At 42.8% G+C, this 24,227-nt stretch overlaps 1 protein-coding gene across 4 annotated transcripts in view; it reads right to left on the reverse strand.

Moving 5' to 3' along the window:
- Positions 1 to 24,227, reverse strand: part of LOC134221373 (trithorax group protein osa) — a 535,812-nt gene that overhangs the window by 22,078 nt on the left and 489,507 nt on the right. For 3 of the 4 annotated variants that reach the window (XM_062700566.1, XM_062700564.1, XM_062700567.1), the window contains 6 exons: positions 14,200 to 15,408; positions 7,689 to 7,858; positions 6,859 to 6,909; positions 6,437 to 6,625; positions 6,035 to 6,251; positions 5,714 to 5,968 (listed from right to left, as the gene is read on the reverse strand). In XM_062700566.1, coding sequence (XP_062556550.1) covers positions 5,714 to 5,968; positions 6,035 to 6,251; positions 6,437 to 6,625; positions 6,859 to 6,909; positions 7,689 to 7,858; positions 14,200 to 15,408 — 2,091 coding nt within the window. Of the gene's footprint in view, positions 1 to 5,713; positions 6,252 to 6,436; positions 6,626 to 6,858; positions 6,910 to 7,688; positions 7,859 to 14,199; positions 15,409 to 24,227 lie in introns of all 4 variants that reach the window. The other variant, XM_062700565.1, reaches the window with a different exon arrangement.

A 24,227-nucleotide genomic window follows, 5' to 3' on the forward strand; every position in this document is an offset into this window, starting at 1 on the left:
TTGGCCGGAGTGTCACTTTTGGTAGCGTGAACAAAAACTGTTTGGTCGAGATTTTGTGGGTTTTTTAATGGTGTTCTCTCTTTTTTTTTCAGTTTCAGGAGCCAGTAAACTGTTAGAATTCGAAATTCCCGAGAAAAACTCGTTTTGTCATCCTATTAGTATATACACCACCCTTTCATTACTATCACCCGTTAACAAAGACGAATTTCTGCCATAGAACCTTACCACAAAACTTCCAATAAAATTCCGCATGTGCTCGTGGCGAGTGCAGACGTGTTCGAATAGTAGTGGGCGAGGTCGTAAAAAATACAAGCATATGTTTGCCTCTGATCTTATTTTGAACCTTGCATACAAATTTTTAAAATTGCAATTGTCCACACTGGGGGAAGGGGCTATCTAAAATTGATCAAAACCTGTCCACGTGATATATGGACAATTCCTTTTGAACCTCGGTCAGTTTTGGGCACCTGGAATCGGTTCCGGGGCACCAGCTAGAGATCAACGTTTGTTTTTACGTTTTAAGTTTTTTACGAACTATTTACATAAGAAGGAATGTTTGTTTGTCAGAATGTCATTTGGCCGAAAACCATTTGGTCGAATGCCACTTGGCCGATAAACACGTTAGATCGAAATTCAGCTAGCCGAATTCTATTTAGCCAAAATGGCTATGAGGCCTAAAACTAGTTGTCCGGCCAATTACGATGTTTAAGCGTAGAGCATGAGCATGATGACCGTGCAATTCGTAGTTGCTACTCCGTTATCGAGCAGAACAATCGCAATTGCACTGGGAACCAATGGATGGAAGCATGGGATTTGCTCTCCACCCTCAATGTGCACAGTCCGAGAGCGCTAGTATTTTTGGATGGTCGATAACGGCGCTGGCAACGTCTTCACGGTCATCGCCCACTGCAAGCCGAGAACACCTCTACACTCGCCACGAGTTCCTGCGAAATTTTATTGGAATCTGGGGGCTAGGTTTTATAGCAGAGGTTCGTCTTGGTTAACGGGTTGACAGTGTGATAGTAAGGGCGGTGTATTATTCTAACTGGATGCCGGAAACGAGATTTTTCATTTCGAATTCTAACAGTTACCTTGCTAGAACTAATCAAGCTGTAGGTATAGGGATAGAAGATGGAAACGGTATGAAAGCCCATTTCCAGTTCTAGCGATCGCTAGAACATGAGAAATATATGAAAAGATACACAGTAGGAGGGAATGAACGGGCCTGGGATTGAACCCACGACCTCCTGCATATGATGCAGAATCGGCAGCCATATGACCACCAAGCCCGTTATTACGATGTTTAAGCGTAGAATCCATTTAGTCAAACAAGTCATTCGACCTAAAGAAAGAATTGGCGGAACAGACTAGTCGGCCGTAAATGTCGTTTTGCCAAAGTTAAAAATGTGATTTGGCCGAATAGGTCCTACACTCGAAAAGGTCGTTTATCCGAATAGATTACTACGAGCTACAAGGTCATACGATCAAAAATGTCATTGGGCCAAACAGATCGTACCCCAAAAAGGATTTGGCCGAACGGTTCATATAACCGGAAATGACGTTTTTATGAACGGGTGATTTTGCCGGAAAACTCAATAACGTTCTAACTTCTGATCTCTCACTGTGAAGTGCTAAAAGAGAAACGATAAGTGAGATTTTGTAACCGTCAAGCGTTACAAAGAAATGTATACCGTTTTGGCTCAAATCCCGAACATGACTCATATTCCGAACACTGGCGTTTTAGCGCCCTAAAACTGAAACTTTCATGGGTTTTCCGCACTGATGATCAAGATTACAAACAAATTCAAGCTCCTGTGAAGCAAATTACACGAATAAAGTCAAAATGGCCGTTTAAAAGCAAGTTTTCGGAATATGAGTCATGTTCGGAATTTGAGTCAAAACGGAATCTGTGTGAGAATAATTTTGACTTCGATTTTCAAAAACTTGCTATCTGCCAAAGTGAAGAGGGTTGGTTCAGAACACTGTTTGCTCTGGTGGGTGCGGTTTTGCTTGGTAGCAGCATGTACGCTTTCGTGGTAGCTGGGATACTAGAAATGAGGCATGCCGAATTGATGGGAATGTAGACGATAGTTCATAGCAAATTTCCCTCCAAATTTTCATTTTGTGCCAAGTTTTTTCTGGTTGGGGTACCTGTACTTCTAACGAAACAGTTCACCTTTGAGCAAAATCAACACGCGCCCCGTGATCCATCGCCAATCGTACCAGTATTAGTCGTTGGCCATAACTACCAGGTACAACGACACCCGTCAGGTATTCCTACCGGAAACGCCATCCAGCGACCGCACAATGCAGTGGTAATCCGGCAACACCGCCATTCTTTGGTTAATTCAGCGCACCGCACCCTCCATGGCCAATCATACCAATCGGCCATTTCGGCAAATCGTGTCATCCACCGGTCGATCCGGAGAGCTTCGATATCCGTTGGCCCGTCCACGCTATACGTAGGGCCATTCACAAGTAAACCGGAAGAGCCTTCGCGGAATGAACCACAGACGATTTCCAGCGAGAAACGACATCCGTCGGCCATCTCCATCCAACGACCCGATTTTCGTCGTCGGTCAGCACGTGCCGCCGCGTCATTCGTCTGCCAGTTTCGTCTTCGGCCTGCCCTATCATCCGTCGAACTGTGAAGTCATGCCACCCTTCGGTTAATTAATCGAGCCGAGAACCCTTTCTTATTGGCGATTCGTTCACGCAATCAAACATGCGTGTTGGTTTTGTAGGCAATCAACTACCATACTTACTGTTAGTAAATAATTTTTAATCTAACTTCCAAGCTTCCGATTTTTTGTGAAAGTCCGAAAACCTTCACATTATCGTTTGACAGCACACGATCTCTAGCCAAACAAGTCATAAGGCCGAAAATGTCCTTTCGCCGATCAGGTTGTTCGGTCAAAAATGAAACTTTGTCGTATAGGTCATTTGGTCGAATTTGGTAATTCAATTAAATAAAATGCGGATATGGTCCTACAGTCGACAAGGTCGTTTTGCCGAACAGGTCACAAGATTTACCGCCGAAAATGCTATTAGTCCATATATGTCAGATGACCGAACAATTCATATGGCTGTACATTTTATGACCTAGAACAAACATTCGACCAAATATGTCTATTAACCAGAACAGATAAAAACAAACACATTGCGAATGATGCAAACTCATATAGAGCAGAGTAAACTGAACACAATAAACTGTGACAATCGAGGGGGTTAGAAGCAGGGGTGTAAGGGGTTAGGGGTGTAAGTAACATTTTGGTCATGACCTAGGGGACAACAGCAAAACATACTTTGGTTCTAGAACTTTGCGGCAATAATGTGCTGATACAGTTTGCCCTTTGTTTGAATTAATGCAATAAGAGGAGTTGTTCGTGTGGACATGTGGACGATTTGGTCTTGTTGACTATGCCGTTTCACCGAATAGTTGAGAATATCTCTTTCATTGTGATATAATTCCGAACAAATGAGAAGTAATCTGAACTAATCTAATCGAACAAATCTAGACCAACATTTGAAAAGGGCGTAACAGCAAAAAAATATTCCTTCTGATTCTTTGTCACCTTATATAGAAATATATGTAGACGAGGAATCAGAAGGAATACATTTTGGCTGTTACGCCCTTTTCAAATGTTGGTCTAGAAATGAGGAGTAAGAGGTAAAAATAAGAAGTGAGCATCTAGGGAAGTAAGATGTGAGCTGGAAATGTAAGAAATGTAGTAAGAAGTGGGATGTGAGACTTATTTCTAGCATTTCTCACTTCTCATTTATCACATCTCACTGATCATATCTTGCTCTCAATTTCTCTTTTCTGATTTCTCACAGTGTGAAATCAGAAGTGAAAACGCAGAATTGAAACATGAGACAGCTCATTTCTCACTTCTAACATCTGTCTTCCACCTGCTCATTTCTCACCATTCACTTTCCATCTGTCTTGTTCGGCTAAATTGCTTCTTCAGTTAAATAACTTACTTGGCCGATCGTATTATTCGACTAATTAGTTTTAAGTCTATTAACCTTTTCAGCTAAATGGAATTCGGCTGGGTGATTTTCAACGTAACGTGTTATTTGGCCAATGAATGTCGGTCGAATGACTTCTGTCAAACGATCATTACTCCTTCTGTATTGCGGAAAAAATGTTGACGATTGATATAGCTTGGAAGTATCCAGATATATGTCCCCAGTTGGTGCCCCGGAATCAGTTCCGGGTAACCAAAACTGATCAACAAGGTTCAAGAAAAGATCAGAGGCAAAAATAAGCTTTTATTTCTCACTATCTGATTTTGGAATGTCGCAACTGCGTACAACATTTTTTATTCGTGGAGAATCATGAAGTTTGATATGTGTAATGCCTTTTTTTTAACCGGATTCAAAACTTCCACAGCGTCTACGGAATTCGTTCCGGGTGTCCCAAAGGGGTCAAAATTGATAGTAGAACTCTGAGATTAGTTTCATTTGATCTTTGACAAAGATTGATATAGCTTATGATCCATTTGAGGTAGTTCGGATATATGTCCCCAACAAGAGCCCCGGGATCGGTTTCAGAATACTCAAAACTGACCATCATGATTTCAAATTTGTTCAGAGGCATAGCAAATAAGTGTTCTCCATGATACGGGTGTGGAAAGACAATGTTTTTACGATTAACAAACAAAAAAAGCCAAAAATGTCCTAAATGGTCACCCAACAGACCCCACTGGAATTCCGTATAAATCCAAAACCGTTGAACCAATGACCCTCTAAAACTATGATAATTTTCGGTTGGTGTCTGAAAATTTCAAACAAATCGGTCAAAATTTGAATGATAGAGCAAAACCATCATCAAAATATGGGTGCGCAAAATAGGTTGGGGATGCAAAGGTTAATTACAGCAATGAGGGACCATGATTATTTACAAACAAATGAATTTGCTTTTGATTGATATTTCGATTTTGTTTAATACTGGAACAACTCAATTTTTTCAATACTTATAATGACAGTTACAACAATTTTGAAAGTGTGGTATTTATGTAGATCATTTGGATAAAAAATCAATTAATATATTTTATTATTTGTCAAATTTCGACTGTGAATCAATGGAATAATAAAAGAAATATATCAGTTTCTTTTTTATGTTAAACCTTTCAATGCCATTTCTAAGAACCTGCCGAGTTTGAGTTGTGCCAATATTGTTTGAAACCGTTGGTATGAGCACCATCATATGTCATCAGTATTACAATTTAAATAATTATAAGGAATTTATATTTATAAACACTCTTATTGAATAGTTTTTTTTTATTCATTTTTCATATATTGAAAAATAATTTCAAAAAACTATTCGTAATTCTGCATGCAATAGAATTATTGAAGAGTAACGAATGCACACATGTTTGGAGCGCTCTCATATCATCTCAGATACGTATGCACGTAGCATCCTATCAAAAACAGTCTCCAAGCATGTTCGCTTTTTTTTGCAACTAATTTTAGCTCCCAGTCAAGAATTATGAAAGCACACTCGAATGTAGAAAGCATGACACACACACCACGCATATCTGACACGCTTGCCGCATTGGCCTTATAATTCTACGATCTTGGGGTTAGTATGGTTTGTTAAGTACGACCCAAATCTACCTTAAAAACTAGTAGAAGATGTGATATTGGTATGTAACAATCATGAATAAGCGACCTGTACACATAGAAAAACTAATCTTTCGGCGCTCACCTGGATGAGGAGATTGTGTTCCACTTTGCTGCGACGGGGGTCGTTGTAGATTCTGCTGTGCTGGGGGTTGCTGACCGGGCGCACCAGTTGGCGGCTGCTGTCCCGGGCCCGATTGCTGACCCTGCTGCGCATATTCCGGATTGACGCCGGGTGGATATCCGCCGGCTGCAGCTCCACCCGGATAGGCACCATATCCGTCCATTGAGGCGCTACTACTGCCGGGTGCTGGGAATGAGTCTTGCGAGTTGGACGATCCTTTGGGAGATGGGAAAATAGGGTCAGCGTCGAGAGGAGGCTGTGATATCGGTAAGTGTAACGTACCCGGAGAAGGGACCGAAGCCGTTTTGTTCGACTTCTTCTTCGAACCGGCTTCGACCTGGGCAATGATAGGGGCCGGGTCGATGCCGCCACGGTCGAACTTGCACTCGAACGGTAGCAGATTCTTGGTGTAGTGCTTTCGTAGCGTGTAAGCGGCGCTGCTGCTAGCACCGATGCCGAGCAACCCAGCGATGTCCTTCCACGTTTTGCTCTTGGTAACCTTTATAGTGACGATTGGAGGAGTAAAGAAATTCTAGTTGTTTGCACGAGGAAACCCTTCGGCAACGCCCGGATCCGGATAGAGCTTGGACCGACGTTGCCATTTCAACCCACATGAATACGGAAAAGACCCACTACCCAGCTGTTAGTACTGTTAGTCTAGATAGACAAACTCACCTTACACACCTCAAGAAAACCGCCGCGCTCCTGTGTTAAGATGTACAGCTTGTACAAATCCAGGGGTGTCTTCGAGATCGTGGGGCACGCCGTGATGGGCGTTCGCCGCTCCTCCATAAAAGCCAGCAACTTGTCCAGCCAGGGCCTTCGCTCCGGCTTGTCATCCATGTCGTATAACTTGTTTAAGCTGTCGGATTTCTGTGAAATTGGATAATAAAAACCTCTAGTTTAGATGTGATCCAAAACAGTTGAAGTAATCAAACGGAAAAATCCACACCGATGCGTTTAGTGTATCGAAATAAATTATGAAAATGGAATTGTTATGAAGCTACATCAAACCAAGGAAATGAAACGTCTTAAAACAAATGAATGACTATCGCTAGGTACTACCAAAATAAGTAACCAAATACCAGTACAAAATTTATATTAACCTTAGTTGATCTAAAAGGAGTCTCCGCGGGAGGAACGTGGCTGTTAAATACCTGTGGAAAGAACGAAATAGAAGAAGTAAAAGAGCAAAAGCTTTAGTTCTTATTCCCTATTGAGGCAAGTAGGAAAACAAAGGCTAATAACAGTTGCGACTAAAAATAAACTGCACTCTTTATCAATGCAATCTGAAATGACCGAATCACCTAATACGGCAGGATGATGGAGGAGTGTGTCGCCAAAAATAAGGTTGAACTGAAATCGACTTGTAATTAGATTCATTGATTTTTGTTTCACGGAGTTTAGGAATTACTAATCATTTGATTGCTGAGAACAAAACGAAAAGCAATACACAAAAAGTTGGGATTTTGGAGTAAATAAGAACTCATCGGGTCTAGGCGTCAACAACAGGACAAATCTAGAGAGAGAGAAAGTGAGAAGAGATTGTATCTACATTTCTACGACTGGCAACCGACGGCGGCCGGCGCGTCATCAGCATCGTCGTCGTCTGATCGACGGCCGACGACAGCGCGGACGTGGGCGGCGTGGTATAGGAGGAGTAGGAGTACCAGTACGCGGCGACAAGGGCTGCCGCAGCCGCTGCCGAGGCCGACGCCGCGGAGGACGTGGACGGCATCATTAGCGGCGACGCAACCGGGGGGGAGCGCGAGGTACGGTACGGACACTGTGGTGCCGGCTGTGACGACGAGTGCGGAATCAACCGTCTAGCGCTACTAGGACTATGTTTGGTACTGGCGGCGGCACGCTGGGCGCGGCTGCTACTGCTGCTGCTATGGACCCCTGGTGGTCTGGCGCTGGCCGTTACTATACTCACTGGACTAGCTGGCGGCCGGGGCCAGGATGTGGGCGAGTTCATCTCGAAGTCTTCGTGCTGATTGTGCGGTCCGGGCGAGGCGGTCGTCGGCGTGCTAGTCAGGTGACTTTGGTTGTAGAGGTCGCCTTTGCGCGATTTCGGCGTCGAGCACTGCGGATCTTCACCGGAAGCTGGAATTGGTGGGGATAAAGAGGGGAAGAAGTTGGTTGAAATAACGTTTGAAAATTTTGTTTTGAGTCACATCCATATGCATATCATAGTGTTTGTACCATAGAATCATTCATTGAATTTGAAAAAAAAATCAAATATAACTTATTATATTTTGTAATAGCCTATTCAAATTACGAGATTTATGACATGATAAAGAGTATGTTGATGTTAAAGTTTACGCATTTTATTTCTATTTCATATGATAACACCTAAAAAACGTCGTTATCTGCATAGACCATGGTTTCCCAAACTGTGGGTCCCGACCCCCAGGGGGTCGCGAGCGGATTGTTGGTGGGTCGCGCAGAACAAATATTAATTGCAGCTCGAATGCCGAACCTCTTGATATTTTTTTTTCAGGAACATAATTTTAAGTTCAAACCGCATTTTATTTTAAATATCCATTACCACGTTATTTTATTTGAACATTAATGCCTAAAAGCTGTCCCCTTAATGAAGTAAAATAAAAACGCTAACATTTTGACAAACAATACCATGTTCGTCATTTTTTGCATTTGCACATGTAAGAAAACGTGAATATTTTTTATGTGGAAGAAGTCGAAACAGATGTCATTCTGATTCAAATAATGCTTAATGCTACTTGGTAAAATGCATTTTTTCATAGGTGGGTCGCGAGACATATAAAATTTTACTAAATGGGTTTGGGAAGCTCTGGCATAGACTATAAGCCATTTATAGCATGAATTTTTATGCTATTGACCATAGTTCTTTACTACAAAAAAAAAACAACTTGATTCACCGAGTAGTGATACTGCCTTTCTCGCATTTATCCAAGACACCAACCTTATATGGCGCAAATAAAGTTCAATGTACCGTTTTCTTAATAACTTTTAAACACAACGTTTGATCGTTATTAAATTTAATAGTGATCAATTGGGCTTTACCACCTTTCGAATGCAACTTGTTGCGAGAAAATCGGTTTACTATATGAATCGGGATTACTATATGAAAAGTTGTCTAATGTTTTTCTTAGCTTTTGTGCACACACATACACACAGCAGCTCGGTGCGCAGCGCCAGCGTGGGTCACTTAATCTTCTTCCCGGCTACGCCGGTAGTGGTTATGGACGGCCCATGGCTTATGAGGGCGATGAACCGCAAACGCGATGGGCTTTCGGCCTTCGAGGTGTCGACGGAACAGCTGGACGCCATCATCGACTTTGCGTCATCGAAGCATAATATCAGCAAGGACCTCAAGGGGAGCTTGCTGGAACTTCGAAAGTCAAACAAGTGCCAAGTGCGAACCCGTGAAATCTGTTAAGTCAAGATCTACCCAGACTGAGGCCCAAGAATTCGCGGACTCGGGCAAGGTCGAATAGACCAAGGGCGTGCCAGCGAAGACGGTGGTAACAAAATCTACCCAGACTGAGGCTCAAGTATTCGCGGGCACGTCGGGGGTGACTGCTCCAACGGAGCAGACACGAAGATGGGGAGACAGTCTCCAGGGGATGAGCTCCCTGGGGGCCGCTCCAAAACGTGGAGGGTTACTACCCCGAACAAGGGTATTGGGGCTGGGAAGCTGAATCCCGGCCAGGTACCTCCAAAACCGGGGGAGGGAGGACCTGGAAAGGTCCGTCCACCCAGGAAAGACGGTGGTAGGGGTTTACGGCAGGTTGAGAGCTCTCAGCCGCACCAGACCAGGGAAATAGAGGGGGATGACGCCTCCTGGACGTCAAGAACAAGAGGAAACCGAAGACGTCAAGGACCGAAAAGAAGGCCCATGCGAATGAGGGTAACAAGAAGTCTAGGGTAGGTGCCAATCGCTCCAGGGGCGATGCCCTACTCATCAAGACGGACTATACTAAGTACTCGGACGTCTTGAAGGCGATGAGGAGTAACGTCAAGCTCGGTGAACTCGGCGCCGACGTACGTCGAATAAGACGTACCCGGATGGGCGAGATGATCCTCGAGCTGAAGCGGGGCGTCTCGCAAAAGGGCACCGTCTACAAGAAGTTGGCGGAGGAAGTCCTAGGCGAGACGGTCAAGGTGAGGGCACTCACGACGGAGGTGAATCTAAGGGTTGAAGACCTGGACGAGATCACCGAAGTCGAAGAGCTCGTCACGGCACTGCGGCGACAGTGTGAAGTGGAGACGCCTACCGCAGCCGTTCGGCTACGGAAAAGTCCGGCAGGGACACAGGTAGCATTGGTTCGGCTATCTGCAGCGGACGCTTCCAAGGTAGTCAAGTTAGGGAGCGTCAAGGTGGGATGGTCGATGAGCCCTGTGAGCATACACGAACAACCCGAAGTTTGCTTCAAGTGTGTGGAACCGGGGCACAATGGGACTGCAAAGGCCCTGACAGAAGCAAGCTCTGTCAACGCTGCGGATTGGAGGGACAAAAGGCACAATGCTGCACGAACCCTCCCAACTGTTTGATTTGTTCCAGCAAAGCTGCGAACAGCAAGCACCCCATGGGGGGTTCGAAGTGCCCAGCGTTTAAGAGTGCTGCAAAATCACAGTGCTGGTAACGCAGCTAAACCTGAACCACTGTGATGCAGCCCAGCAACTGCTATGTCAGACAGTTGCTGAATGGGGACGGATATTGCCATCATAGCAGATCCTTACCGGGTACCCGCCAGGAACGGTAATTGGGTCACCGATGGGTCTAAAATGGCGGCGATATGGACAACGGGGAAATACCCCGTCCAAGAGTTGGCGTCTTCGACACACGAGGGCCTCGACATTGCCAAAGTCAACGGGGTCTTCTTCTGCAGCTGCAGAAGTCGGTCGTAAGCTAGATAGTTTGACGGATAACTTGATGTGGCGTAGGCCGGTGGTGATAGCGGGGACTTGATGATGCCGATCCACGAATCAACGTGGACAGATCCTGCTGGAATCACTGGCCATATTAGATGTGGACTTGGCTAATGTCGGTACCAAAAGTACCTACAGCTGGAACGGGGCGAGTCGATTATCGACGTTACGTTTTGGAGCCCTGGCCAAACGAGTAGTTCGAACTGGAGGGTAGATGATGACTACACTCACAGCGACCACCTGGCGGTTCGCTATAATATCGACTATACGACCAGCATTCAGCGGACGGAAGAAAGGAGGGGGCCTAGCCCTCGTATGTGGAAGGCATCATACTTTGACGACGAGGTGTTTAAGGAAGCGCTCCGCCGCGAGCACAATACTCTCGGTATGAGCGGCGAGCAGCTGGTAACAGTACTCTCGCGTGCATGCGATGCCACCATGCCTAGGAAAGTCCACCCTAGGAATGGGAGGCCATCGGCTTACTGGTGGGTTCAAGCAATTGCGAAACTGTGCCGCACCTGCCTACGAACAAGGAGGCGGATGCAGCGAGCACGCACAGAAGAGGACGAGGGAGTCTTCCCTGAAGCATGGAAAAGGTAGAGCTTGGTCCTATTGCCAAAGGCGGGAAAACCACCGGGGCATCCGTCGGCATATAGACCAATATGCCTGCTTGATACGGAGGAAAAGGTGTTCGAGTAGATCATCCTCAACAGGTTGTTGATATGCACGGAGGGTGCGGATGGTCTATCGAGTAACCAGTTGGCTCATGGCTTCCGAAAGGGTAAGTAAACCGTAGACGCTATCTTGTCGGTTGTCGGCTTCGCTGACGATATTACGCTGGAGGTCTACGGCGAATCGATCGAAGAGGTGGAGTTGACTGCAGCCCACTCGATCGCAATTGTTGAGGAGTGGATGAGTTCCAGAAAGTTAGAACTGGCTCACCACAAGACTGAGGTGGTTGTTGTTAACAACCGAAAGTCGGAGCAACAAGCGGTGATAAGGGCAGGCAACTGCGCGGTCACCTCTGAACGCTCCATCAAACTGGGGGTAATGATCGACGATAAGCTCACCTTGCTTTGATAGCCACGTCAATTACGCCTGCAAGCGTGCCTCCACAGCTATAGTGGCATTGTCCCGGATGATGTCCAATAGCTCTGCGGTTTATGCCAGCTGGCTAGTGTCGTTCTGTCAATACTGAGGTATGGGGGGCCAGCTTGGGGCACGGCCCTGCGTATTAACTGCTACAGAACGAAGTTAGAAAGTACGTATAGGCTCATGTGCCTAAGAGTTGCGAGCGCGTACGATGCACTTTGCGTCACCACCGGTATGATGCCTATTGACATCGTTATTGGTGAAGACATAAAGTGCTTCGAAATGCGAGGCACGAGAGGCATCTGTAGGACTGTCAGGCTGGCCTCAATGGTCAAATGGCAGCGTGTGTGGGACAGTTCCACTAAGGGTAGATGGACACATAGGTTGATACCGGAGATAGGTACGTGGGTCAAGAGGCGCCATGGGGAAATCACTTTCCACCTGACCCAGGTCCTTACAGGCCATTCCCGAGTGTCCGGTGTGCGCAGGTTTAGATGAAACGGCGGAACACGTGTTGTTCGTGTGCCCGCGTTTTCGCACAATGCGTGACCACATGCTTGCCACATGTGGTCTGTACACTACCTCGGACAACCTATTCCGGAGGATTTGTAAAGATGAAGTTGGCTGGAACGCCGTTTTATCGGCTATCGTCCAAATCGTCTCGGAGCTGCACAGAAGATGGCGCGTGGACTCGAGGAATGGCTAGTTCAGGCGCAAATAAGAGGTGGTCCAAGGGTTCGGAGTCGGCTTCATGGGTCATACCGGGACCCTGTGGTCGAACTCGATCCTTTTATCGAACAAGTGGCCGCGCGAAGAACAACATGGTATAGTCGCTTGCGAGGCGTCGGTCAACCGGGCGGGTTCCGAGCCCAAGGACGGAAAGGGGTCCTCGTCAAGGCTGGGGCAGGCGTAGGTACCACGTCGGCAAGTTCCTCTGTGTGTTGGCGAATAGGCCCTATCGCAGAGAAGTCAATTTGGGGTGCACGCGGCATCATCATTCTTGATACCAGTCGTGCAGAGGGAAGCAGGCGCGAAGTCGACTCTTCCCACCTTCCGAGGACATAGGGTGTGGAAAGCCGGCGCTGGCACGATACCATGGTGTTTTTCTAAATAAGCGAGTCACCCAGAATGTCTGTTGAGCAGATTCCCCCTCCATTGCTTAGGAAGAAAAAAAAAAACATCACACAGACAGACAGACATTTGCTCAGCTCGTCGAGCTGAGTCGATTGGTATATAACAATAACACTATGGGTGTCCGAGACGTCTTTAAAAAGTTCGTTCTTGTAGTTAATTGGTAATCTTCATTTCCTAACTATTGAAACATTTGCAGGTTATAGAGGCTTATGGAATTCATGAAGAAACATCTATTAAATCCAAGAAACAAAAAAAAAGGTTGATCTTAAAAATATCTCAGCTCTTATCAAGCTATTTGTTTTGAACAAGCATGAAAGGGAGGAGCGTCCAATAACGATTTCGCACAATCAATTAATAATACCTGTGGAAATGCTAATAAGATCACTAATTTAAAAACATTCCATTTTCTGCACGATCGTACACTGCCGTGAATCGCATATTTGTTCCATATGAATAAGAAACCCAGCAAAGATGGGACAGATATGCGATTCACGGCAGTTACAGCCTCGAAAAAAGATGATAAAAGCAGCCTTCGGGCCTACCAAGTCCTGATGAAAATGTTGGTGTGTTATTGCTATTTCAGAACGATGTATACAGTGAAACCGTAAATGATTGTGTTCAAAATTGGAGAATTTTACACAAAAGTATAACTTGTAACATGGCTTGAAAAGTGCCCAGGCAAAGGCTGTGGAAAGTCGCCAGTAGATAATGCCTCAGTTATGGAAAGCGATGCCAGTAATTAGAGAGTTTATATTAATTTCGTTTATTAGCTATTTCAAATCAAGTCTTGATTAGTAGATATCGGTCTCCTGTAAGAATGTTACTTCGAGTCCACAACTAAACTTAGTGGGAAATGTTAATAGGTTAAACTTGAGACGTGTTGTGAGTGCCTAATTTTTTTTTTATATTTTGAGATCTTTTAGTTTTATGTCTAGAAGCTGTTTATGTGAAGAAAGGACATTTTAGTTTAAAGCAGAAATTGATTTATTTTTACCCTTTATCTCGTCTTGTAATAGAATAATGCGTTCTAATTCCTGACTTGCTTCAATTTCAGAGAAAGCAGTGGTTACTACTTTACGCCTTTGAAAATTAATGGCTCCAACGTATATAACGTGCTCATGGAAAATTCTGACACAACACGTAATGTGACATTAGCACTACATTAATCTCTGCAATTGATAATTTTGGATTTGATTTATGGTACAATCATTAGGATACATAACGGTGAACAGAACTAACATCTAAATATTTCTACCTGCGTTGCACACTTAGGATAAAATAAATAATTGAAAACAGCTACTCACCTACTGAGGTATTGGATAAGGTACTCTGCTGACTGGCTTCATCGAGAGGAGCGCCATCAGGTCCCGTTGTAACGAGTGAGGTAACTGGATGTGGCAACCCGCCGTTATCCTGTCCGAGCGGGCCCGATTCCGGATGGGGTGGCTGTGGTGGTAGCGACCCGTCCGGATGACTGTTGGGTCCGCTCTGTGGCGGTGTGTGCTGCTGCTGGGGTGGTCCTCCCGGCGGGCCCGGTGGTCCCTGCTGGTTCGGAGGAGTACCCGACGGGGGTCCCATGCTGGTGGGCCCCATTGGCGGGCCCATGTGGTGCGGTGGACCCATCGGCGGGTGCATACCGGGACCGTTACCGTAGCCTTGGGGCGGTGTGGGACTAGGGGCACCACCGTAGCCGCCCTTGTGTTGCAGATGCTGCTTAAGATAGTTGAGAGGGCGTGGAGATCCGCTTTGCGGAGGTCCTCCCGTCGGTGGTCCCTGTTGGGACTGTGCTTGATTCGATTGCGGTGATGGCGGGACACCGGTTGGGGGCATGCCCTTCCCTGGTTGCTGCTGATGATTGTTCACGTGACCTCCGGGACCCTGTGGACCGGGACCCGGTGGACCCCAGCCTTGCTGATACGGTTGATGTGGAGGATATTGAGAGTGCGGTGGAGGTCCACCGACATGGTTTGGCATTCGATGGCCCGGATAGCCACCAGGGCCACCGGCTACACTGTTTGGTGGCGGACCGGGTGGTGGTGGTTGCCCCGGTTGACCACCTGGTGGTGTTGGGCCATAACCTCCCGGGTACTGCGGCCGGGGAGAATAACTTCCTTGCGAATGTGAATACTGCTGCGATTGAGGATTGTGTGGCGGATATGGTGACATTTGCTGTGGACCAGGCATACCTGCACCTGGCCCACCGGGACTTGGTCCCATCTTGTAGCCGCCGTGCATGTGCGGCGGGTGTGGTGGTTGCGTCTGATATCCTTGCGCTGCCATTCCGGCTTGCGGTGGCAGTGGACCCTGCTGCTGCTGTTGGGGACCTCCGGCTGACGAAGCGGAAGGTGGACGATTCGGTGATGCTACCCTCGAATGATCGGGTGGCTGCTGCTGCTGTGATTGATTACCGTGACCTAGATTACTACTACTACTACCTAATTGATTCTGTGCTTGATTTGGAACTTGGGAGTGACTACTGGAGGGGCGCGGCGGCATCGGTAAACTCTGCTGACCTGCGAAGGAAGAGAAATAATGCGAAAATGTTAGAAGATGGAATCATGACCGGTTTAAATCCCAAGGTCGTCGACTTCAGTGCCAAGTTGCAGACACAACAAAAGGCGATAGATGTAGGTCAATGTCACGGAAACCGTTCAGTTTTGTGTACATACGAATGGTACATATAGGAGGAGGTAGATATATATATACAAATAACGAGTCAGAAAATGAGGAAGAAGTCTATGTGGGATTGGGGTGGTAAGCATGTACAAAAGTTTACCGGCGCAAGGAGGCAAAGGCTATTCATAAAATAAACATAAAAAAAATCTCAAACCCCTTCCCGGTAGAACGAGTGCTGTGTGTGTATTTTCCCACAGCGAATGATGACGGCAACGGCGGCGGCGGCGACGTTGGTTGCGGGGTTTGTAGTACAGCTACCTCAACGACGACGTCGACGCCGTTGCCGGTGATAGCAATGTGGCATTATTTCATGAATGGGAACGAGAGCTTCTTCTGGTCGTGTGCTTTTCAACATCTTCCAGTGCCTTTCCCCCGTCCCCACCATTCATCCGAAATCTGCACCATTCTTTCACTCTCTTTTTGAATGGAGGTGATTGTGCATGGCACCGCAGTACCTACAGTGAATAGACCCTTCATCACGTGCTCATTCGGTTGGATGCGCTTTTCATCATCACAGATCTGTACTCCTTCCTCTGTTTCGGCCCGGAATGAGTATCGAGTATGAGCCGACGGGTTGTTATGTAGTATTGTCGAGAACTGTAAAAATTAATTTGGAGCAGACCAGAACATCACGCACATTTCATTGCCTTCTTATGGAGAATAAAACTACATAAAGGCTTCATTTTAGTTCTACGCATCATTGTCTCATGTTACAAAACAGCTTTTGTTCGCGTTTAAACCACGCATACAATGAATGTATCTAAAATAATATATGAAATGGTAAAACTATTCATTTGTTTACATTTTACTTAAGTTGGTTTTGTAAATCATTTTCTACATGTTAGAAATCTCTTCTATATATATATCAGTGGGTTTGAAAACTGACCGTGAACTACTCAGCAATTCAATAAAGCCCCCACCTCTCTGTCACTTCGTTCTTCACCTTGCAACTGATTTGAACATTCGCATTCAGGCAGCAAAAGATAACAAATAATAGCGTACCGTCCACCTGTGCTCAGGCTGCGTAGCACCAAAGATCCGTTATCTCCTCGACCGTGCTTCGGCTTCCGAAATACCTACATAAAAGCGGCCGGGCGGTGGGGGGAGAGGCTGCCTCTACTGATGCCTACTCGATTATGCATCATCCACCACGCTTGAATGTTCGTCGTCCACCACCGCCATGAGTCTGCGACTGCCAAACACCAGAGATAACGTTCGGCCTTGAGCCGGTGAACTACAGCCGGTCTTCTATATGCACCCATACGGGGACGGGTCCGGCAGATCAGATGGAAGTACTCTCGCACATCCATCGTTTCGGTTTGGCCGCATAGTGCGTCTAGTCTAGTCACAAGCCTAGACTAAAACTCGCCCTCCACCTCCATCGGCCCGACCCGCATCAACCATCGCCACCATCAGTAGGTCAATTCGTTTCCTTTGCATTTAGTATGGGCACCTCCTATCATTTTGTTCGCCGTCGTCGTCGAAGCGAACGTTGCGATGATAGAACAACACAAATGGCCCCGCACTTCTGGGACCTGGGCAGAGTTGTAGATATCTACAGCCCGACCCGACTCTATAATAATGGCCTGTGTGTGTGCCAGTATGCATGAGCTCGTGTTTAATCTATTTAAATATTTTCACTTTCATTAGCGTGGTGTGGTGGCTGCCTTTTCGAAGTCTCGCCTCGGTCGGCCGGTCCGATTCTCGATGGATTTTGTCATTCCGTTTCTCTAAATTAGTGTTGTTGAATTCAAACAACTACAACAACAACAACCGGCCTGACGGGCTTCTCTGGTTCACTAGTGGACTTTGCCGGAAAGCCCGGTGGCAGAGAAGGTGGAGATGTGGCAGATCAGGTCGATTCGAATTGAGGCTATCTGCTTTGTCAGAATGTGTTTCACCTATGGACGGGTATACATGTGCATATGATGTTGCCGGTTTGCATAGTGTTGTTACTCAATCGCTTTATCACGATTGTGGAATGTACGCTGTTAAAAGCGTACAAAAGTTGCCGTTGCATGCCCATCTGTTATGTGTGTGTTTGTGTATGTTTGTGCGTACATTCGGTTGATTGTTCACACGAACGGAACCAGCTTTTACCGGATTTATGAAGGAAGCCTCATCGATCATGATGCAAGTGATAGCGGTAATGATGGTCAATGCTTCCGAATTCACCATGAACGCACAAAATTCCAGGGAGAATCTAGTCCTAAGGTTGCCTAATTTCGCACTTCTACGAATAACTTTTTCAAAGTATGATATAGACAAGGTCGAGTAACGTTCATACATCTAACATAATCTAACAATACAATTCATAAGAAAATATTACTCACGTATTACCATTTTTAAAATTATGCTAAGTTTTCTGTTATTATGAAGATTGTATTACGCTGGTCACCATAAATATATTGAAGGTATTGGTATTGAGGTATTGGCATTGAAAACCTATCTCCAGAAAGCAATTCAGAGAACTGCACTTCGTTTTCGATCGATACTTATATCAAGGCACCCTGTAAGTTACTGTGCAGTGAACTTTTGACAATGGATTAGTTCCAACTTGAATAATGCTTCAGGCTACGAGGTTTGATTATTACTTTTTTTTATTGGTTTATAGACCTTTTAACCTTTTGTTATTCAGGTCTAGCGGAGTTTTCATAGTTACAGTCCAATATTTTTCAGATAATTCAAAACCATTTCAATTCTATTCTGATCATCAGCTGAAATCTCCCTCATACTTGATGCTAATCCAACCTTTTCCCTTCCATCTTCCAAGTAGGCACAATTTACTAGAATATATTTTACTGTGAGAAGTTCATTACACCACTGGGAGCATAACTGTTCAAAGCTATCAAAAAGATGTTTTTGAGTAATTAAAGTATGGACTTGATCTGAATGCTCCACTTATTGCTCGTATTCCTGTGCTGTGTATCACTTCAAGTTTCTCCAAAACTTCTTGAGGTACCGCTGAAATTAGTTAATTTGTGGTAAGTTTTAATTTGTGATCGACGAAAATGAAAACCCCGACCAGTACTGAACGGTGAAAAAAAAAATTAACGTTTGTTGCAGGCAAATTTTGCTTTAGAACAAAACCGTCAGGATCATGCTTCCACCTACTATTCGATGGAGTCCGTTACAAGAGCAATCTGGCGGAATGGGATTAACGGAAGTAGTGGCGATGCAATAGTAACATGCGAGAAGTCTAACAATGCAGTTACGGCCTGATCAGCATCTTATGGCCGTGTCTTCAAAGACGTATGTAGTTAAAAAAAAAACAAAAATTGAATATTTGAAATTTTGATTTTTTTCAAAACATAAATCTTAAAATCTCAAAATCTTAAAATCTCAAAATCTTAAAATCTCAAAATCTTAAAATCTCAAAATCTTAAAATCTTGAAATCTTGAAATTTTGAAATCTTGAAATCCTAAAATCTTGAAATCTTAAAATCTTAAAATCTTAAAATCTTGAAATCTCAAAATCTTAAAATCTTATAATCTTAAAATCTTGAAATCTTAAAATCTCAAAATCTTAAAATCTTGAAATTTTGAAATCTTAAAATCTTAAAATCCTAAAATCTTGAAATCTTAAAATCTTAAAATCTTAAAATCTTAAAATCTTGAAATCTTAAAATCTTAAAATCTTAAAATCTTAAAATCTTAAAATCTTAAAATCTTAAAATCTTAAAATCCTAAAATCTTAAAATCTTAAAATCTTATAAATGGGCGCGGAGGCTGATTGAGATTGTCACGATCTGAGTGTGTAACTTGGAATTCATGATACAGTAATATCCCGATTTTATCACCCCCCTGGTGAATTTTGGGGTGATAAAACAGGGTATGTGACAAAATTGGAAAAAAAATATTTTCATTTTTTTTAATTCATTCCACAAATATGAATCATTTTATGCCTTGGAAAGGACAAATGCGTGAACGGTACCGTTATTTCTCGTCGAAATTGCTTACAGAATATTTCCCAGGTACCCAAAAGTCGTTCGTAATAATCTACAGGCGGTGAAAGTTATTTCATGAAAATCAATGTTGTTTTTGGTATTATTTACGAAAATAAAAAGAATGACAAAATTTTTTGGGGTGACAAAATCGGGTCGAAAACGTGACAAAATCGGGACGTGATAAAATCGAAAACGTGATAAAATCGGGGGTAGACAAAATCGGGGAGTGACAAAATCGGGTCAACACTGTATTTTTTTTTATAATTTGAAATTTTTAGAACAAAATTTTAAAAAAAAAATTTTTTTTTGTGGATTAGGAAATTTAAATTCTTAAATTTATATTAAAAAAAACGATTTCTTAATTTTTATAATCTTAATTTATAATTTTAATTTTTAATTATTTAATTTCAAATGCCTAAATTAATTTTAACTTTATTAATGTGTTTTTTGCCTAAATTAAGAAGATTCTCCAAGGCGAAACTTTGATTTTTTTTTTGAAGAAGCTTAAGTAATTCTTTAAGGACCTTCTATAGGAACTCATGGAAGAATTTCCGAAAATATTTCTTGAGCTTCCGGAGGAAACCCTGTGAGTTTCTCTGGAGAAATTTCCGAAGGAGCACATGTAGGAGTTGCTGAAAGATTTTCCGAAGAAATTCATGGAGTAATACTGGAGGAATTTCGGAAGGAATTTTCGGAGAAACTCTTGGAGGACTTTCCAAAAATAAAACTTTAATGAATTTTAGAGGAACTTAGAACTTTCCGAACAAACATCTGGCGGAATTTTCGGAAGAACGCATAGTGAAATTTCTGCTGAAGCTGCTGGAGGAAATTCCTGGAGAACTCCTGAAGGTATTTCCGGAGGAATTTCTGGAATTTTGGAAGAATTTCTGAAGGAGGATTTCTGGATGAATTCTTTGAGAACCATCCCAACAAACTTATGGAGGAATTTGTAGACGAGTCTCTGGAGGATTTATTGAGGTATTCCAGAAGGAACTTCTTCAGGAATTTCCAAAGGAACACCTGGAGAAAAAATTGTATTAAAATTTGGAAGAAATTTTGAATTTCTGAAGAAATTTGTGAAAGATTTTCAAGAGGAGCTCCTGGAATAATTCTTGAAGGACCTTCTGGAGGAAATCCTGGCGGAATTTTCGGGAAAAAAAACTCTTGAAGAGTTTCCGAGGGAGATCTCCTGGAGGAATTTCTGGAGAAATTCTTGAAGGAATTTCCGGGGGAGTTCCTGCCGAATTTTCCTGAGAAATTCGTGGATAATTTTTGGAGGAATTTCCGAAGAAACTCTTGAAGGAATTTCCGTAGAAGCTACTGAAGGATTTTTCGTAGTAATTCTTTGAGGTATTTTCGAAGGAATTTCTGTAGGAAATCCTGGAGGAATTGTGGAAGAACTCCTTAAGGAAATTCCGAAGTAGTTTTTAGAGAAATTTTCGTAGTAGAATCTGAAGAACTTTCCGTAGAATCTGCTGGAGGAATTTTGGGAAGAAGTCTAGGGTGAATTGTCGGATGAACTCCTGAAGGATTTCTAAGGCAATTCTGGAATTTCCGTAAAAACAGATGTAATAATACATGCGATTTACGACGGCGATGATGTGCATCAAATCTGATGTGATATTACAAAAAAAAAATTTGCTTTGTACTCACTTTTGCAGTTCTTCTCGATTTTTCCGATTTAAAAGTCACTGTAACACAATTCTCAGCAGAAACCCTAAATCCCGTTTTCTGTTGCCAATCGTCCACAGCATTCAAAGTTATTTGGAGTACTTCTTCAATTTCCAAAAATGATCACAACATCATCTGCATAAATAAAACATTTTACTTCTACCGGTAGATATTCCATAATGGTGTTTATGGCGACTAAAAACAATGTAACACTCAACACAGACCCCTGGCACAATCCATTCTCCATCCTTTTCTCGTTCGAAAGTGATTAATTTACTACACACTTAATTTTTTTTACCGGGATATCAGCAAAATGTTGAACTTTTACCGAGTTTCGCACAGCCGTGCCCCAGCAAACATGTTTTTTGCCGAGATTCCTGTCAAAATTGCTGAAAATCAGCAAATAATTTGCCGAAAATCAGCTAACAAACGTAATTTTTGCCGGGATATCAGTTTTTATTTTGCTGGGCAGACGGCTGTGCGGATTTTTGCCGAGCTGCAGAATTAAAAACTGAGTGTGTAGTACGCGGAAGGTTCTGCACTCCAGTGACTGCTCAATGAACCTTAGAAGACGTCCACTGATTTTCCACAACTGTAGTTTTTCTATAATAAGCCTTCTCTATGTGGTGTCGTACGCTTTTGAGATGTCCAAGAAAACAGCTTGTGCATATTGATTTTTTCCAAGATATTCTCAAATAATTCCTTCTAGGTCTACCAAATGATGTGTGGTAGATTTAGCCTTCCTTAATCCGAACTGGTATTTGTATAATAACTGTCTGGTTTCTAAAACATACACTAATCTATTGTTCACCATTTTTTCGAAAACTTTTGCTACAGATATATTGGCCGATAGTTCATTGGGTTCGTTTTATCTCCACTTCCTTTAAAAATTCGGATCACTCTTGATCCATTCTTTAGGATATGCCGACGTCCACAACCACAACTTATTATAAGTTTCCAAAAGTTTGCACTTGCAGTCTTGCGGTAGGTTTCTCAACTTTGCGTAGTGCACGTTGTCTTCACCTGGTCACTTAGCAGCTCATTTCCAGACACATTCATAGTCGGCTACGGGATGTCAATATTCGATTAAATATTGGTCATTGAATATGTATGTACATTTAACAAATTAATACACTATTTCATAGCTAAACACGTTTCAAATGAGTAACTGAATGTATCACAGTACTGATTCCGATTTTCAACCGTGAGGCACTTTCAGCGGTAAACATCAATATAAACATGGCTAATTATGATTTTGCTGCACATAGTAAGCACTCTCAGTGAAATTTGAATGAGCGAGTCAATGAAGTAGTAGGGTAACTGCACCAGTTTTGGCCATGTTTCTAATTTCACCAGTTTCTCGCAAAACTCTGAAAATAAAGCAATTATCGAGGATTTTATTAGCTGTAACGGGATATATATCTCTTATGCTTCTTCGATGTGGAAACTGATCGATAAACTTGACCAAATTAGGCACTAAGGTGGCCAAAACCCCTAGTCTGACTATGTAATTCTATGATTTAAATAGGTATGCGATATTGTCGGAAATCGGACTGAAGTAGCTTCATAAAGTTGAATATTTTAAGCTCTGGTGAGAAGTGAGAAGTGGGAACTGGGAACTGGGAACTAGGAACTGAGGACTAAAAGCTGAAAACTGAGAAAAAATCACTGAGAACAGAGAGCTAAGAACTGAGAACCGAAAACTGGAACTAAGAACCGAGAACTGGTAACTGAGAACTAAGAAATGATAATGTGAATTGAGAATGAGAAATAAGAAATAAAAAGTAAGAAATGAGAACAACGAAGTAAGAAAAGTGAGAAGTGGGATGTGAAATAAGATTGACGAGAAATGATAAATGAATATTGAAATGATAAATAAAAAAAATCTTATCCCTTCTTTCAATTTCGTTCTTCATTTTCCTTGCTTCCCTCTTTATTCTTCGTTATTCATTTTTTCTGCATGAGCATTCTTCTTTATTCCTTCGTTATTCTGACATCTTCCTGCTTTTTCCATGTTCCTTCTCCTTGATTCCTTCGTTCCTTCCATCTTAATTTTTCATTTCTCCTTCTTCCTTTCTCGTTCTTTCTCCTTCCTTCTTCAATCTACTTTGGTCTTCTTTCTTTCATCTACATTTCTGGTTATTTTTTCTTCTTTCTTTTTTCTCCCTTAGTTCTTCTTTCATCTTCCTTCTTCCTACCTTTTTCTTCTTCCTTTCTTTTCCTCCTATTTCCTTCTTTCTTCTGCTGCCTTCCTTCTTCTTCCATGTTCCTCCTTAATTCTTCCTTTTTGCTTCTTCTTTATTTTTTCTTATTTCTTTTTTTCTTTTCTTTTCATTTTTTCTCCATTCTTCATTCACCATTCATCATTCATCATTCATCATTCATCATTCTTTATTCTTCATCCTTCATTCTTCATCTTCATTTTTCATTTCATTCTTCATTCCTTCATTCCTTCATTTCTTCATTTTTTCATTCCTTCATTCCTTTATTCCTTCATTCCTTCATTTCTTCATTCCTTCATTTCTTCATTCCTTCATTTCTTCATTCCTTTATTCTTTCATTCCTTCATTCTTTCATTCCTTCATTCCTTCATTCCTCCATTCCTTCATTCCTTAATTCCTTCATTCCTTCATTCCTTCATTCCATCATTCTTCATTCTTCATTCTTCATTCTTCATCTTCATTCTTCATCTTCATTATTCATCTCCATTTTTCATTTTTCATTCTTCTTTACTCCTATTTATTTTTTCATTGTTTTTTCCCTCCTTTTTTCTTCCGTGTTCATTTTTCATTATCACCTCTCAGTTCTCACTTATCACTTCTTATTCATCACATATCATTTATCACAATCATTTATCACATCTCACTTCTCACCAATCACTTCACACTATTTATTTCTCGTTTCTCACTTCATTTATTCTTTATTCTTCATTCGTAATTCTTCATTCTTCTTTCTTCATTATTTATTCTTTATTCAACCTTATTCCTTCTCCTTGCTTTCTTTTTCTTCCTTCCTCCTTCTTCCTTCTTCCTTCTCCT

The sequence above is a fragment of the Armigeres subalbatus genome, chromosome 3 (assembly GCF_024139115.2).
Source record: "Armigeres subalbatus isolate Guangzhou_Male chromosome 3, GZ_Asu_2, whole genome shotgun sequence".
Taxonomy (NCBI): domain Eukaryota; kingdom Metazoa; phylum Arthropoda; class Insecta; order Diptera; family Culicidae; genus Armigeres; species Armigeres subalbatus.